We start from the raw sequence: 18,075 nt of genomic DNA on the forward strand, positions 1-18,075 counted from the left end.
GTGTGTAAGAAAGGAGAACCCTTTGCTTTCCAAGGGTTACACCACTTTTAACCAGAGCAACTTCGCACACCAAATAAATTAAAACCCAACCATCTCTATTGTTCTTGGGTTTCCGATATACGTCTATCTAGTTCTCTCTCTCTCTACATAGTTTTATAAACTGTTTTGTACAGTAGAAACCCTTTGGATGTGCAAGCATCCACCGCCGCTTCGGATGGTAAGCATCCCTTTGAATTTCGGTTTGTCTATGCAATTAAATTAATGGATGGGCTTTTCTTAATTTCTATTTGATTTATTTGTTATTTGTTTGTCCAATAATTAGGTTTGATGCTTTTTCCCCCCTTTCTTGTTTGTGCAGTAAATAGTCTGGCGGACGGTAACAAAAAATGGCGAGTATAAGATCGAGCTTGCCGTCGAGGCTTCGGCAACTCCTCTCTAGTGAAGGAGCAATTGGTCCCTCTGTTAAACTTGATGCCGAACCTGTATGCTTTCCTTCACTGTTTTTCTAGCTTTTTATTCACTCGTGCTTGTAATTAATGTTCATGTTTGTGATTAATGCTTATGGACTTTTATTGTAGTAATAACCGGTGGGTGATTGAACCGCAATTGCTTATTCTATATTGGTGCTCGAATCTTTTGGAGAATAAGTTTAGCAGGTTCTTCTTTTTGTGGTTGTTGATTTTAAAGAAAGGCCTTTTTGCCACTTATTAAAATTTAGAGGGCGATGATGGTGGAGGGAGGGGTAAATCTGGTGAATGTTAAAGTTATAGAAAAATGTAACTGAGTATGGCTTAACCTTTCATGCTTTTTGGTCTCTTATGTTTTCATTGGTGAGAGGCTGGGGTAGGGATGAAATGGAGAAATGCTGAATTTGTTGTAAAAGCAATTCCTTCTCTTTCGATGATAAGAATAATATTAGGTATCTTTGTTTTCAGGGTCCTTCAACTCTGTCGTAATTTGGTTGAGGAAAGTTATGATTCTTCAGCATGGCAACAGTCCAGTTTTGTGTTTCTGTTTATTAAACCACTTTTTTATTATTTTTGTGACCTGAAGACTTAATTTGTATTGCTGTGACCACTTCATATCTATACGGTCCCTATAGATAAAGATTACAGAAGCAACAATAAGTCTTGGAATAATTTTATTAACATATCCCCAAAATGTAGGAGTATCTTGCACTGATGCTTACTTTTCTAGACATTTACCTTGACTGAAGTCAATTGGGTTAAGTAAGAATTAACATTGTCTAGGTAAACAAAGTGTAAGTATTCTGTTTCAGCCTTTCAGGCTGTTGTCTTATGCATTTCTGTGTCATAGAAGGTGCAGATGTATCCTGTTTTGGGAGAAATTGACTGATGTCTACGTTGTTTGCACGTATTTAGACTATAGTTCAGTTTACCAGTGCTAAACATTTTAAATCATGGGGATCAAAAACCTCATCCCGAATTAACTGGAGTTGCGGGCGTCATTTTCTCTCCATAGTTCTGCATGATATTTCTGAAACCTTGAGGAGTAACTGTTAATAAGCAGCTCAATATAAGCTATTTTCCAATAGGACACCCTTATGCTTGAAAGATCATATCTGTTGTATGGTAGGTTACAGAAATTGAGCATCATTGAAGATAAAACTTTCTAATTGAAGGTGGTGTTGTTATCCAATGCAAGAAAAATTTCAGATATAAAAAATGACTGATTAATGTTGATGGCTGGATTTTCTTCTACTTTCTTTATATATAGCAATTTGCTGGTGTATAGGGGCTGGTTTTTTGTAACTGGCAGGTGAGGACAAGTTTTTTCTTAGCTTGATGTACATTCGTTTGTTTAATGAAATTGACATTTTCTAAAACAGCATTCATGACTATGAAACAACATAGTAAATCTCCGGCACCGGAATCTATAACCCGAAAATATGAAAGAAACCTGAGTTTTTGACTTTGTTTCTTAAGGAGACAATTCTGGATTTATTGAACACTTGAAATAGGTCTTTCTCACTGCTTTGTATAGGTAGCACTTGGTCCTGCTGTAATTCTCTGATTCAGAAATAATGTTTTATGCCTTACAACAAGTCCAAAAATGATGAAAAATTTCAGCTATAAAGCTGATCAGCCTAGCAGTAGAAAGCCAAAGTTCCACGTCTGTGGGGAGCAGGGAGAACATTGTATGGCATGCCATTGAATGTAATAGAAAAGGAAAATATCCTATGGAATGTTTTTCTGATGTGATATGGATGCCTTTCTTTTCTCACTTGTCTTTTCCTACTGGTAAGCTTTGCTATCAAGTCTGAGGTGCCATTCTTGATGTGTGCCTGGGGCAGGATCTAGAGGTTAGAGTTGCCTCTGAAACATGTAGAAAAACTAATACAGTGATGGTCCTTTGGAGAGATTATTCCTTCTCTAGTCCATTCGGGAGGATCTAGTACTTCTATTGAAGATTTAGACAATATTTGCTATGATGCTATCTTGTTCTTGACTGTGAACAAGCTATGGTTACTAAAAATTTGGCAAAGAGCTACTGTATAGGAAGGCTTATAAATCTGTTAAAAAAAGTGGATAATAGCTGATTCTCAAACTTCCAGGATCATCTTTAACGAAGATAGTGTCATTGAATTGGTAATAGGTAGTGATAGAGCTCCCTGGCAAGGAAGATGGCTGTGTATGGGCAGTGTCTTATGATTTCTAATCATCTGTTGCCCATACCTATTCTTGTGCTTAAGAACTACAACACGAGCACGCAAGGTGACAAGGAAGTGTAACAAACATTGTCACCTCAAAGAAATCTAGAAGGATGTGATGAGATATATGTATAATGCGATAACGCTGAATTCTATTTTGTGTTTGTTGCACATGTAAAGAAGCAGAACTAGATGGAAGTTTCGAAACCATGTACTGAGGCTTAAAAGAACTGCAGTTATGACTCCTCTTTTTTGTAGTAAAATGTTTGGAACAACTTGGAGATAATTATAATTTGAACTGTTTCATTACAATGAAAGAAAAATTTCAAAGGCCTAAAGGAAACCTGGTGCGAGGAGTCTGACACAGTAAGGATGATTTTAACATATGAGATGTAATTTATGTACCAAAAACTTGGAAGTCAAACTCATAAGGTACTATTGGATATTGATAGGTATTATTGTATATGTGAACTTGAGTGAATATCTTTCTTTGGTCCTCCTTATTTGGCATGCCTTCTAATGGTCATTTCTTGAAATTGTTTTTTTGTATGCTACGTTGTTATGGCTGAATCATTCTTGTTTTATACATCAATCAATCCTTTTCTCCTCATATTGATACTGACTGTACTATTCAGCTATTATTTACCTCATATTAGAGCAGAAAACTATTGGTGCTTAGCAGAATATTATTTATCAGGTTTGGATTACTATATTGAACTTCTTGATCATTATAGTGACTACCAGTTGACTATTACTGAACTCATCTTTGAAGAAAATTAATGTGTTAGCAGAATAGTTCAGGTTTAGGCCATGATATTGAACTTTCTTATGTAATATTTCTTTTGTTCTACTTTTTAACATTTGAAAACTGTTGGAAGATTATAGTTTTATAATGTTTACTGCAGACCTTGAGTCCTTGACGTCTGGTACTTTATAGGATCTGTGACTTCTCTTCCTATACAACTTTAGTCATTTCTTGCTAAAGCAATGCCCCCTGACTACATACTTTTTGCAGCCTCCAAGGGTAAAGGCTTTTGTCGACAAGGTGATCCAATGCCCATTACAGGATATAGCAATACCTCTCTCTGGTTTTCGCTGGGAGTATGGCAAGGTGGTTCAGATTTGCTTGTTAATTTCCTTTTCTGTTTTCATCTCTTTGTTTCGTGCTGATTTCTTTACCTCTGTTCCAGGGGAACTTTCACCATTGGAGACCTCTATTTCTACATTTTGACACATACTTCAAGACATACTTATCTTGTAGAAAGGACCTCCTTTTATCAGATGACATTTTAGGAGATGCGAGCCCATTCCCAAAGCAGGCAGTTTTACAAATTCTCAGAGTTATGCAAATCATCCTAGAAAATTGTCACAACAAGAGTTCTTTTAGTGGTTTAGAGGTAAGCTGGCGATTGAAATTGACAGCACTTTCCTTTTTCTTGTGGGTACTATAGTTACCCCCACCAACCAAAGAAAAAAAAATAGAAGGAAAAGAAAAAGGAAGAAAAGAAAAAAGAGAGAAAATTAAAGTTAATTATTTTATGCTTCTCGTATTATGTTTATATTTGCATTTTGGAATCATGTGTATCTTTGGGCAAGCCTGCAAAGTTTGTTAAACTAATGCTTCTCTTTCTCTTCAGCATTTCAAGCTCTTGCTTGCTTCAACAGATCCTGAAATTCTTATAGCAGCTTTAGAGGCTCTTTCCGCGCTTGTGAAAATAACCCCATCGAAACTCCACGCCAGTGGCAAGCTAGTTGGATGTGGGTCAGTGAACAGTTGTCTTTTATCCCTTGCACAAGGGTGGGGCAGCAAAGAAGAAGGCCTGGGTTTGTATTCATGTGTTACTCTACATGAGAGGACACACGAGGATGGATTATGCTTGTTTCCATCTGAGATACAAAATGATTCTGACAAGTTGCAGTATCGCATAGGATCAACGCTTTATTTTGAGTTGCGTGGCACTTCTACAAGTGTTCCAGAAGCCAGCGATAGTACAATTTCTTCTGGGATGAGGGTGATTCACCTCCCTGATATTCAATTACGTGAAGAGGATGACCTATCACTTATGAAGTTTTGTGTGCAGCAGTATAATGTGCCTTTGGAACTCAGGTTTCCATTATTAACCAGAATCAGATATGCACGTGCATTCCGTTCCTCCAGAATATGCAGGCTTTACAGCAAGATTTGTCTTCTTGCTTTCGTTGTGCTTGTACAGTCCAGTGATTCACATGATGAACTTGTTTCTTTTCTTGCTAATGAGCCAGAATACACAAATGAATTAATTAGAATTGTGAGGTCTGAAGAAATCATTTCTGGAACCATAAGAACACTAGCAATGACTGCTTTGGGGGCCCAGTTAGCCGCATATTCAGCATCTCATGAAAGGGCGCGTATATTGAGTGGATCGAGCATCAGTTTTGCAGGTGGTAATCGGATGATTCTCCTTAATGTATTGCAAAGGGCAATTATGTCACTCAACAGTTCAGCTGATATGTCATCTGTTGCCTTTGTTGAAGCACTTTTGCAGTTTTACTTGTTGCATGTCATATCTTCTTCAAGTACTGGAAGTGTTGTTAGGGGATCTGGGATGGTACCTACCTTTTTACCCCTTCTAGAAGATTCGGATCCAACTCGCCTGCACCTTGTCTGTTTAGCTGTGAAAACTCTACAAAAACTCATGGACTACAGCAATACAGCAGTCACTCTTTTCAGAGATTTGGGTGGAGTGGAGCTTTTGGTTCATAGATTGCAGATTGAAGTGCATAGAGTGATTGACTTTGCTGGGTCTAACGATAACTCTATGGTCATTGGCGAATGTTCTAAAAACAATGGTGATCAGTTATACATACAGAAGAGGCTGGTCAGGGTTTTATTAAAGGCACTTGGTTCCGCCACCTATGCTACAAATTCTACGAGATTACAGAATTCGTATGATGTTTCTTTGACTCCAACTTTGTTAATGATTTTCAGTAACAAGGAAAAATTTGGAGGTGAGATTTACTCCTCAGCTGTGACTCTTATGAGTGAGATGATTCACAAAGATCCAACGTGTTTTAATATTTTGTATGACTTGGGTCTTCCTACTGCATTTCTATCATCAGTGGTGGCTGGCGTACTTCCTTCTCCGAAAGCGATTACATGTATTCCCAATGGTCTTGGGGCTATTTGTCTCAACTCCAAGGGCCTCGAGGCTGTGAAGGATTCTTCTGCTTTGCGCTTCATTGTTGACATTTTTACAGACAGGAAGTATGTGATGGCTATGAATGAAGGTATTGTTCCTTTGGCAAATGCTGTGGAAGAGCTGTTGCGGCATGTCTCCTCATTGAGAGGTGCTGGGGTTGATCTAATAATTGAAATAATTAATAAGACTGCGTTGCATGGGAGCACTAAGTGCACTGGTTCATTGGGAAAACTTGATGGAGGTGATGCAATGGAAATGGATTCTTTGGAATCTGAAGACAAGGACAACTTAGGTGGCTGTCCTCAAGTTGGTGCAGAGGATTGGTTGGTTCAAGGTATCAGTGATGAGCAATGCATGCAGCTTTGCATCTTTCATGTGATGGTACTTATTCACAGGACAATGGAGAATTCTGAAACATGTCGGTTATTTGTAGAAAAATCAGGTATTGAAGCTTTACTGAAGCTTCTTTTACGCCCAAGTATTACTCAATCATCTGAGGGGATGTCCATAGCTTTGCATAGCACTATGGTATTCAAGTGTTTTACACAGCATCATTCTACTCCTCTGGCTCGGGCTATCTGTTCTTCACTGCGCACTCATTTGAGAGAAACTTTGACTGGGATCAGTGGCATGTCTGGATCCTTTCTGCTGGACCCTAGGGCCAGTCCAGACCCTCATATATTTTCTTCTCTCTCCCTTGTTGAATTCCTCTTATTTCTTGCTGCCTCGAAAGACAGTCGGTGGGTAACTGCAATGCTTACTGAATTCGGTAATGGGAATAAAGATGTTTTGGAAGATATTGGCCGTATTCATCGTGAGGTTCTATGGCAGATTGCCTTGCTTGAAGACACTAAGGCTGAAGCAGAGGATGGATCTAATGGTAGTGCTTCACGGCAGTCTGAATTGGGGATTAATGATACTGAAGATGCCAGGTTGAACTCTTTCAGGCAGTTTCTTGATCCTTTACTCAGAAGGCAAACTTCTGGATGGAGCTTTGAGTCCCAGTTTTTTGACCTTATAAATTTGTATCGTGATCTCACTCGTTCTTCGAGTCTTAATCAACGACAGATTGTTGATACCCCTTCAAACTTGCGTCTTGAAGCTAGTCAGGAACAACACCAGTCTGGTTCTTCTGATTTGACAGATTCCACTGCTACAAAGGATGATGACAATCAGAGGTCATACCATCAATCTTGTTGTGATATGGTAAGATCATTGTCAATTCATATTGCCCATTTGTTTCAAGAGTTGGGAAAGGTGATGCTCCTTCCATCTCGGAGGAGGGATGATATGCTAAATGTGTCTCCTCCTTCAAAATCGGTGGCTTCTACCTTTGCTTCTGTAGCTATGGATCACATGAATTTTGGGGGACATGTAAATTCATCTGGATCCGAGGCTTCTGTTTCAACTAAATGTCGCTACTTTGGCAAGGTTATTGAGTTCATTGATGGTGTTCTTTTGGACAAACCTGACTCATGCAATCCTGTTATACTGAATTGCTTATATGGACGAGGAGTTATTCAAACTATCTTGACCACATTTGAGGCAACCAGTCAATTGCCTTTTGCCATCAGTAGAGCGCCTGCCTCTCCTATGGAGACAGATGAAGGGAGGCAAAATGAAGTTGAAGACACAGATCGCTTGTGGATTTATGGACCCTCAGCTAGCTATGGTAAACTTATGGATCACTTGGTGACTTCATCTTTTATTCTATCACCATTCAACAAACATTTGCTTACCCAGCCTCTAGTAAATGGGGATATTCCATTTCCTCGGGATGCAGAAACGTTTGTAAAAATTCTTCAGTCCATGGTTCTGAAGGCTGTACTTCCTGTTTGGACCCACCCACGGTTCCCTGAATGCAGTTATGAGTTCATTACAACAGTTGTCAACATTTTCAGGCACATTTTCTCTGGGGTGGAAGTGAGAAATGCCGGGAGTAATGTGGGTCGTGTGGCTGGTCCTCCTCCAAATGAATCAGCTATTTCCACAATAGTAGAGATGGGGTTTTCCAGGGCAAGAGCAGAAGAGGCATTGAGGCAGGTTGGTTCAAATAGCGTGGAACTTGCAATGGAGTGGTTGTTCTCACATTCTGAGGAAACCCAAGAGGATGATGAACTTGCTCGAGCACTTGCAATGTCTCTTGGAAACTCTGCATCAGACACCAAGGAAGATGTCACAAATGAAACCACTCAAACTATTGAAGAGGAATTGGTGCAACTCCCTCCAGTTGATGAGCTGTTGTCAACATGCAGGAGACTTCTGCAAATGAAAGAGACTTTAGCTTTCCCTGTTAGGGATCTGCTTGTGATGATTTGCTCACAAAATGAGGGCCAGGAAAGGCCAAGAGTTGTTTCATTTATCATCGAGCAAGTGAAGCTTTGTGGTAGTGTATTTGACAGTGGGAACCAGAAAGTACTGTCTGCCTTTTTTCATGTTCTTGCTTTAGTTCTTAACGAAGACGCAGCAGCACGAGAAATAGCTTCAAAAAGTGGTTTGGTTAAAGTTGCATCAGATCTTCTCCAACTGTGGAGTTGTTCTGATGACCAAGAAACATCCCAAGTTCCGAAATGGGTGACTTCAGCTTTTGTTGCTATTGATAGACTTGCTCAATTGGATACAAAACTAAATGCTGATATGTTAGAACTTCTTAAGAAGAATGATACAGGCAATCAAACTTCTCTTGTTATTGATGAAGATAAGCAGAGCAAAGTGCACACCTCTTTTGAGACACACTCGAAGAATTTAGATTTGCAGGAGCAAAAGAGACTTATTGAAATAGCTTGTGCTTGCATCAAAAAGCTATTGCCCTCTGAAACAATGCATGCTGTTTTGCAGCTCTGTTCTACTCTCACTAGAACTCATGCCGTTGCTGTTAGTTTTCTGGATGCTGGTGGTCTGCATTTGCTTCTGTCCTTGCCAGCAAGTAGCTTGTTTGTTGGCTTTGACAATGTTGCAGCTGTTATAATACGCCACATCGTTGAAGATTCCCAAACCCTTCAGCAAGCAATGGAGTCTGAGATACGGCATAGTTTTTCAACTGCTGCTAACCGGCAGTCTAGTGGAAGGGTTACTGCACGTAATTTTCTATCCAATTTAAGTTCACTTGTTCAACGTGATCCAATCATTTTTATGCAAGCTGCTAAATCTGTGTGTCAAGTTGAGATGGTGGGTGAGAGGCCTTATATTGTACTAATAAAAGATCGCGATAAGGACAAATGCAAAGAGAAGGAAAAAGAGAGAGAGAAGACGGAGGAGAAGGAGAAACAACAAACTAATGATGGGAAGGTAGGCATTGGCAATACAATTTCAGTGCCTCCTGGTAGTGGACATGGGAAGCTTCTTGATGCAAATTCTAAAAACTCCAAAATACACAGAAAACCTCCCCAGAGTTTTCTAAGTGTAATTGATCTTCTGTTGGATTCAATAATATCTTTCATACCTCCTCCTTTGGAAGATGAATCTGTCAGCAAGGTTGGCTCATCATCAACAGATATGGAAATTGATGTTTCTGCGAGTAAAGGTAAAGGAAAGGCTGTTGTTGCTCTATCTGCTGCAAATGAAGTCAACAATCAAGAATCCTCTGTGTCGATGGCAAAGGTGATATTTCTTTTGAAGCTGATGACAGAGATTCTTTTAATGTACAGTTCATCAGTTCATATTCTTGTACGAAAAGATGCCGAAGTTTGCAGCTACAGGGGAAGTACTCAGCGAGGTGCCACTGCTTGCTGCACTGGTGGGATCTTTCACCATGTTCTTTACAAATTTCTTCCACATGCTAAAAATCATAGGAAGGAAAGAAAAACGGAAGTGGACTGGCGCCATAAACTAGCTAGTAAAGCCAACCAGTTTCTGGTGGCGTCCTGTGTGCGGTCAACTGAGGCGAGGAAAAGAATCTTCACGGAGATCAGTAATGTATTCAATGATTTTGTTGATTGTTTTGACGGATTTAAGGTGCCTAGAGTTGATATTCAGGCTGTTACTGAGTTGCTTAATGATGTGCTGGCTGCTCGGTCACCGACAGGTTCATACATATCTGCCGAAGCTTCTGTTACTTTCATAGAAGTTGGCCTAGTTCAGTCGCTCACCCGCACGCTTCGTGTTTTGGACCTGGATCACACTGATTCCCCGAAGGTTGTCACTGGCATTCTGAAAGTTCTGGAGTCAGTGACCAAGGAACATGTCCATGCATTTGAGTCTATTAATGGAAGAGGGGAACTATTGCTAAAATCTACTGATCCTGGTCAGCCTGGGGAAGGAAATGGTGGTAACTCGCACACAACAGAAGCAACAACTCATGGCAGCGAAAATTTATTGCCAACTGAACCCATTGAGTCATCTCGCACTATTCAGAACTATGGTGGTTCTGAAACTGTCACTGATGATATGGAGCATGACCAGGATATTGATGGGGGCTTTGCTGCTGCTGAAGATGATTTCATGCAGGAAAATGCCGAGGACACAAGGAATCTTGAAAGTGGCCTTGACACGGTAGGGATAAGATTTGAAATTCGGCCTAGTGTACAAGGGAATCTTGATGAAGATGAAGACGAAGATGACGATGAGATGTCCGGTGATGAAGGGGATGAGGTTGATGAAGATGAAGATGAAGATGCTGATGATGAACACAATGATATTGAAGAAGATGAAGCCCATCACCTCCCACACCCAGATACAGATCAAGATGACCATGAAATTGATGAAGATGAGTTTGATGAGGAGGTGATGGAAGAGGATGAAGACGAAGAGGATGATGAGGATGGTGTTATAGTGCGACTTGGTGAAGGAATGAATGGAGTAAATGTATTCGATCACATAGAGGTTTTGGGCAGAGATAGCATATCCAATGAGACTTTTCATGTTATGCCAGTTGAAATATTTGGCTCCAGACGCCAAGGGCGAACTACATCCATCTATAATCTTCTAGGGAGAAGTGGTGATAGCAGTGCCCCTTCCCAGCATCCCCTTTTGGTGGAACCACCACCTTCATTAAATGCAGGTCCTCCTAGACTCTCAGGTGCTTGCATGTTTGATGATCCTTTATTTTCTTCTTTTTCTTTGTAGCTTTGTGTGCATCATTCCAACTCATAACAAATTTGTACAGCTATCTGGTGTCTAATTTTCTTGTTACCTTACTTTACAGAGAATGATCGAGATGCTTACCTTGATAGGAACTCTGAGGGTTCCTCATCACGTTTGGATTCATTTTTCCGGTCGCTCCGGAATGGACGCCAAGGACATCGGTTTAACTTGTTGGCGAATGATGGCCAGCTAAGTGGTGGATCAAACTCATCTGTTATTCCCCAAGGTCTTGAGGAATTACTTGTCTCCAGCTTGAGGCGGCCCTCCTCTGAGAAATCCCCTGACAATACTACAGTGATTGAGTCCCAAAGTAAAAATGAAGTCTCTCCATCTCCTGAGTTTCCTGGTACTACAACTGAAAATCATGGTAGCGTTGGAGGGAGTGACGCACCTCCTCCCTCTTCAGCAATACTGAACAGCTCCAGGAGTAGTGATAGTGCACCTCCTACAAATGATTCTGGTCAGGGAACAGAAACATCAGGTAGACCACCTCAGTCTGTTGAAATTCAATATGACCATGCTGATGTATTGCGTGATGTTGAAGCAGTGAGCCAAGAGAGTAGTGGAAGTGGAGCAACTTTAGGAGAGAGCTTACGGAGTCTAGATGTTGAAATTGGAAGTGCTGATGGCCATGATGATGGTGGAGACAGACAAAGTGGTGCTGATACTCGGATAAGGAGAGTTAATCCTTTATTTGGTAATAATGCATCAATAGCTGGGAGAGATGCATCACTCCACAGTGTCACTGAAGTTTCAGAAGATCCAATTCGAGAAGCAGATCAAAGTGGCCCCCCTGAGGAAGAGCAACGTAATCGTGACACTGAATCTATCGATCCTGCTTTTCTTGATGCACTTCCTGAGGAGTTGCGTGCTGAGGTTCTTTCTGCTCAACCGAGTGAAGCTCCACAGTCACAAAATCCTGAGCCACAAAATAATGGGGATATAGATCCAGAATTTCTTGCAGCACTTCCGCCTGACATCCGTGAAGAAGTTCTGGCACAACAAAGGGCTCAAAGGCTGCATCAGTCCCAAGAGTTGGAAGGTCAACCTGTTGAAATGGATACTGTCTCAATAATTGCCACTTTTCCTTCAGACATACGGGAAGAGGTACCTCAATATTTCTGGCTTTGACTTCTGTAATTATAATATTTTCTTTGGTTTAGGTTTAACTGATTTTTAATGGCCGCCAATTCTTGACATGCTGGCTCCACCACTTTCGTGCCATTCCAGGTTCTTCTAACTTCTTCTGATGCTATTCTTGCGAACTTGACACCTGCGCTTGTTGCTGAGGCAAACATGTTGCGCGAAAGGTTTGCACGTAGATATAATCAAACTCTGTTTGGCATATATCCTCGAAACCGTAGGGGTGAGTCTTCTAGGCGAGGTGATGGCTTGGATAGAGTTGGTGGTGTCCTCTCACGTCGATCTATGGGTATTAAACCAGTTGAGGCGGATGGTTCCCCTTTAGTTGACACAGAAGGTTTGAAAGCATTGATTCGGTTGCTTCGTGTAGTTCAGGTACTCATAAGGTGTGATTGAAGCTGTACCACTAGGTTCCCTAGCATGATATGTAGATCTAACTGATCTGATCCTTTTGCAGCCACTTTATAAAAGTGAACAAAGACTCCTCTTGAACCTCTGTGCTCATGCTGAAACCAGAATTGATATGTTAAAAATTTTGATGGACTTGTTGATGTTGGATAAAAAGAATTCTGACACTGATCTGAATGCGACGGAACCCCCTTATCGGCTATATGCTTGCCAGAGCCATGTAATGTACTCGCGCCCTCAATGTTTTGATGGTAAGTATATTTGATTTTATCATTTTTTTGCAATTCGATTTAGTTAATTCTTTTTCCCTTGCCATCCAGCCCAAGATGAGATCCTCCTCTGCTGCATCAACTGCCTTTTAGCATTTGGAACCTTTTCTGTTTACATATTACTATTTCTATATAGCTTAGGAATGCTTTAATTGGTGTTTACTATTGTTATTCAGTCTTAACACTATTCTGAACTGATGGGAACTTCTTTGAGTTTTATCAGCAACTATAGTAGAGGAGGGGGAATGTGGAGATGCGCAAATCGGCATATACATATGAAGATCTAGTCATCTTTTTCCCATTTATCCTTTTTCTTTATCATCTATTCTTATGGAAGTTTATGGCAGTTTCATTTATCGTATCTTTAACAGGTGTTCCGCCTTTAGTGTCTCGACGAGCTTTGGAGACTCTCACCTACCTGGCCCGTAATCATCCTTTGGTTGCAAAGCTATTACTTGAGTTGAGATTGCCACAATTGATCCTTAAGGAGTCACCGAACTCTGATGATAAACGTGGCAAATCTGTTATGCTTCTTGACGAAGATATGGTAGAAAAGAACCACCCGGAAGGGCAGGCGTCTTTTACGATGCTTCTAGGCCTCTTGAACCAATCACTTTATTTAAGAAGCATAGCTCATCTGGAGCAGGTTGTTTGGCAAACAACTTTAACAATTGAAACTAAGATTTAAATTATAACATTTGACTTATGTAGGCTTGCTTTCATTATGAACAGTTGCTGAATTTATTGGACGTCATTATTGACAATGCTGAGAGGAAATCAAATTCATCTCGTGACCCAGGGGCATCTGGATCTGAACAACCAACTGGTCCTCTCGTTTCCACATCAGGCTCTGAGATGAAAGTAGTTTCCTCTGCGGCTTCAGGGGAGGGTGTTTTGACCATCAAAGCATCATCGTCCGTTGGAGAACAAAATGCTAGAACTGTTCTGAACAATCTGCCGAAACCAGAACTTCAACTACTATGCTCTCTTCTTGCACGCGAAGGGTATGCTGAATTTTATCACTACTCTTTTACCTTGAAATTTGATGAATCTTCTCTTAGCTGCCGGTCACCCGTGTCCGGGGCTTTGTCAATTTGATTGTTATTTGTGGCTTCTGGATTTTGTTGATACTGCTGGTTGCACTTTGATCAAGTAATAACTCGATGTTTCACTCTTCAAAATTTATTGGACTGTAGTCGACCTTAAGGATAAGGTCATAATAGGTTTTACCATGTAGAGTTATAGAAGATATGAAATCAAGGGGTCTTTTGGCCTGATAGAAGTTGGTCCTTTATTGTTTACTGTTAAAATTTTTTATAATTGTCTGGGTAGGAGCTTGTATGTGATTCAATCAGTATAACAAAGATCTTGTTAAAAGTTACTAGTTCTGCTAACTGGAATGATTATCACACTTGAACCATGACTATTGAAACTTGTCCCTTGGTATTTCGTTGTGGCATGCATGCAATACCTTTGAATACCGTTTTTGGAGATATTGGAAAATGTTGAACTGTTAGCATGTGCAATTTGTTGTAACCTCTTTCACCTTTCTTCAGTCTGTCAGATAATGCATATGCTCTCGTGGCAGAGGTATTAAGGAAATTGGTGGCTATTGCTCCTATTCATTGTCATCTTTTTATTGCTGAGCTTGCTGGTTCAGTTCAAAGCCTCACCAAGTCTGCAACAGAAGAGTTGCGAATATTTGGGGATATTGAGAAAGCACTACTTAGTACTAGCACTCATGGGGCTCCAGTTCTCAGGGTGTTGCAAGCATTGAGCTCTTTAGTTGTCTTACTTCTTGATAAGGACAAAAAACAACAGATTCTCCCTGATACGGAGCACACTGCTGCACTTTCACTTGTTTGGGATATCAATGCAGCTCTTGAGCCCTTGTGGCAGGAGTTGAGCAACTGCATAAGCAAAATAGAGAGCTATTCAGACATGGTACCTGATCTTTCATCTTCATCTGTTAAACCATCCAATTCTGTGCCTCAACTTCCTCCAGGTACACAGAATGTCTTGCCATACATAGAATCTTTCTTTGTGACGTGTGAGAAGTTGCATCCTGGTCAGTCAGGTGCAGGGCATGATTTGGGTATTACTGCTGTTTCTGATATTGATGAGGCTGCTGCATCTGCTAGTCAGCAGAAGATGCCGGGACATGCTGTGAAAGTGGATGAGAAAAATGCTGCTTTTGTAAAGTTCTCTGAGAAGCATAGAAAACTTCTCAATGCATTTGTCAGGCAAAATCCAGGATTACTTGAAAAGTCCTTTTCGCTCATGCTGAAGGTTCCTCGGTTTATTGATTTTGATAACAAGCGATCTCACTTCAGAGCCAAGATTAAGCATCAGCATGATCATCATCACAGTCCTCTACGAATATCTGTAAGAAGGGCTTATATTCTTGAAGATTCATACAATCAGCTGCGGATGAGGTCGGCACAAGACTTGAAGGGTAGATTGACTGTTCATTTCCAAGGGGAGGAAGGGATTGATGCTGGTGGTCTTACCAGGGAATGGTATCAGTTGCTTTCCAGAGTAATCTTTGACAAGGGGGCGCTATTGTTCACAACGGTGGGGAATGAATCAACATTTCAGCCGAACCCCAACTCTGTTTATCAAACAGAACATCTTTCATACTTCAAATTTGTTGGACGAGTTGTGAGTATTTCTATTTTTGGGACTGTAGAAGAGAGCTCATAACAGGCATATGTAATGTTTTTGCATATTTTGCAGGTTGGGAAAGCACTATTTGATGGACAGCTTCTTGATGTTCACTTCACTCGGTCCTTTTACAAGCATATTCTTGGGGTTAAAGTAACATATCATGACATTGAAGCTATTGATCCTGATTATTTTAAGAATTTAAAATGGATGCTTGAGGTTAGTTGTTTTCAACTGTCTGACCTTTTAATTCTGCTAATATGCATAAGTTGATGTTTTGACTTGATCTCCTGAATGTTAACATTGGTTATTAATCTTAATTTGATTGTCCCTTGCAGAATGATATAAGCGATATCTTAGACTTAACATTCAGCATTGATGCTGATGAAGAAAAGCTAATTCTGTATGAACGTGCTCAAGTACGTATTTTTCTGGTTAGTTATAACTTATGAAAGTTTTCATGTTGTTAAATTATGATTTTGGCTTTTGCTATGCAGGTCACTGACTATGAACTGATCCCTGGTGGAAGAAATATCAGAGTAACTGAAGAAAACAAGCACCAGTATGTTGATTTAGTTGCTGAGCATCGATTAACAACTGCCATCCGTCCTCAGATAAATGCATTTATGGATGGTTTCAATGAGTTGATTCCTCGTGATTTGATATCTATTTTCAATGACAAGGAACTCGAACTCCTGATTAGTGGGTTGCCAGATATTGATTGTGAGTTTTCAACTTTCTTAATTTCAGCGATTCCCAGATTTCTTGTTCCCTTCAATTTCCCAATACCCCCTTTTATTTCTTAGATGCTTTACCAGCTCTAATCCAACCCAAAAATTTGTGTCTTCAGTGGATGATATGAGGGCGAACACAGAGTACTCTGGGTATAGTGCTGCTTCCCCTGCCATTCAGTGGTTCTGGGAGGTTGTTCAAGGATTCAGTAAAGAAGATAAGGCTCGCCTTCTGCAATTTGTGACTGGAACCTCGAAGGTGATTTACTATTGTTATTTGGCCTCTTTCTATGCATCTAAAACAGCTTTAAGTTAATGGTGAAAGCTAAATTATATATAAATCTCTCAGCATACATTATGAGTTGTGAGTTCTTTAGATTTCTGCTACTTCAATTTGGTAACATACATTAGTAGTGTCAGCTTCAAATCGACATTACTCTCTTAAATTCTTTCTAGAGTATCAATATTCTACTACAATGTTATCTGTTCTCCTTTGAAGGTGGATTTACCTTTAGTCCCCAAGTAATATCACTCTCTTACATATCTGCAAATTCTGTTTCTGATGAATAATTTTTGTACAATAGAATCTGATCTTTGGTGAAGGCAGAGACATTTACATTTCCTTCTGTTGTGTGGTTTTTGGAGCCTTGTTATAAGAGTAGCTTCTACCATGTCCTATGAACTTGTGCTGTTATAAACTTACTCTCATTGACACCGCTTTAATGTTGTTATAAACTTAATGCAATCATGACGGAGTGGGAGAAATATATAGAAGTGCTTTAGCAATTTTCATTTTTCTGAAAGGCATGATATTAATGTGTTGAGGTGCTCAATAACCCTCTAATGTTTCGTCGATTTCTCCTTGTAGTTGATACATGTGTGCTGATTAGAAGTATTTTTTCTTGCCTTAGGTGCCTTTGGAAGGGTTTAGTGCTCTGCAAGGAATTTCAGGATCACAGAAATTCCAGATTCACAAGGCATACGGCAGTCCAGATCACTTGCCTTCAGCACACACATGGTGAATATTTCTTCAGAAAGTTATTTCATTATCTCGACATTAAGCTGCATTTGTTGATTGTACTGTGAACGACCATAGCTCCCATTTTATCACCTTTGTGCTTTCTCAAGCATTAAATATTTAATAAAGCTGATTGAGGTTCAAAATCGTGCAGTTTCAATCAGTTGGATCTCCCAGAATATCCTTCGAAACAGCGTCTGGAGGAGAGACTGCTGCTCGCTATTCATGAAGCCAACGAAGGTTTTGGATTCGGTTGAGTGCTATTACGGTGATGTGAAACTATTGTATAGATAGTGTCATTCACTTGAGGAAGAAAACCATTTAGAGGCTGCTTAGGTAAAATGTCGATATACTGTACAGTGCAATATTGCTTTGTCAAATTCTATTCTTCTTTTTCTGGGAAGCTCTCGAAAGTATACACTCAATAGTCTTATTCTAAGGTTTTGTCAACGCAATATCATTGGTTACTTTTTACTTAAATTAGCCTATTGCAAAGTCAACACATCTAGTCTGGGGGTCAGGCTGTTGGGTTTCCCAGTTTCTGGGGTTTACTTAATCTCCTGCCTCTGATTCTGATTGGTTTTCTATTCTCTTTTAGTATGTAACTGAATATTGGAGCAAGTTACTAGATCCCAGTTGAAATAATTTTTTTTTTAATTTAAATGAAATTTTATGAAAAATTCATATGTAGATATACTTTTGGATTTGCAAAAATGATATGGTGATTTTCTCAATCTAATTTTATAATTTTATTTTAAAATAACTTAAAGTTAGTCTAGTAAACTTGATTACTTGTGTTGGTTTCGGGTGGATTAAGAGAAAAACCTTTGTATATGTATTGTAATCCTTTAACATAGATGCGATTTTTTAAAAGCAAAGTGAGTGATAACAGATAAACAATATACATAAT

The 18,075-nt window shown here is 39.8% G+C and overlaps 1 protein-coding gene across 3 annotated transcripts; it reads left to right on the forward strand.

The window, feature by feature from the left end:
* LOC105177201 (E3 ubiquitin-protein ligase UPL2) lies at positions 1-17,667 on the forward strand. Of its 3 annotated transcripts, none has more exons than XM_011100260.2 (17): positions 1-217; positions 359-482; positions 3,687-3,782; positions 3,862-4,068; positions 4,309-10,867; positions 10,994-12,039; positions 12,163-12,450; positions 12,533-12,734; positions 13,124-13,398; positions 13,485-13,756; positions 14,309-15,413; positions 15,489-15,635; positions 15,755-15,835; positions 15,914-16,139; positions 16,267-16,406; positions 17,059-17,165; positions 17,320-17,667. In XM_011100260.2, the coding sequence occupies exons 2-17, from the start codon at positions 387-389 to the stop codon at positions 17,420-17,422; spliced, it is 10,950 nt and encodes a 3,649-aa protein (XP_011098562.1). In that variant the 5' UTR covers positions 1-217; positions 359-386; the 3' UTR covers positions 17,423-17,667. The 3 variants fall into 3 exon arrangements, with proteins under 3 accessions (XP_011098562.1, XP_020547513.1, XP_020547512.1); XM_020691854.1 differs by having other exon boundaries at positions 4,309-10,849; XM_020691853.1 differs by having other exon boundaries at positions 366-482.

The sequence above is a fragment of the Sesamum indicum genome, linkage group LG2 (assembly GCF_000512975.1).
Source record: "Sesamum indicum cultivar Zhongzhi No. 13 linkage group LG2, S_indicum_v1.0, whole genome shotgun sequence".
Lineage (NCBI taxonomy): Eukaryota > Viridiplantae > Streptophyta > Magnoliopsida > Lamiales > Pedaliaceae > Sesamum > Sesamum indicum.

Excerpts from the sequence above, each read along its gene's own strand:
- LOC105177201 (XM_011100260.2), top strand. The coding sequence starts at position 387 with ATGGCGAGTATAAGATCGAGCTTGCCGTCGAGGCTTCGGCAACTCCTC. Across the intron at positions 3,783-3,861 it reads TTCGCTGGGAGTATGGCAAG|GGGAACTTTCACCATTGGAG; the intron begins GTGGTTCAGATT and ends CCTCTGTTCCAG. Across the intron at positions 15,836-15,913 it reads TTCTGTATGAACGTGCTCAA|GTCACTGACTATGAACTGAT; the intron begins GTACGTATTTTT and ends TTTGCTATGCAG.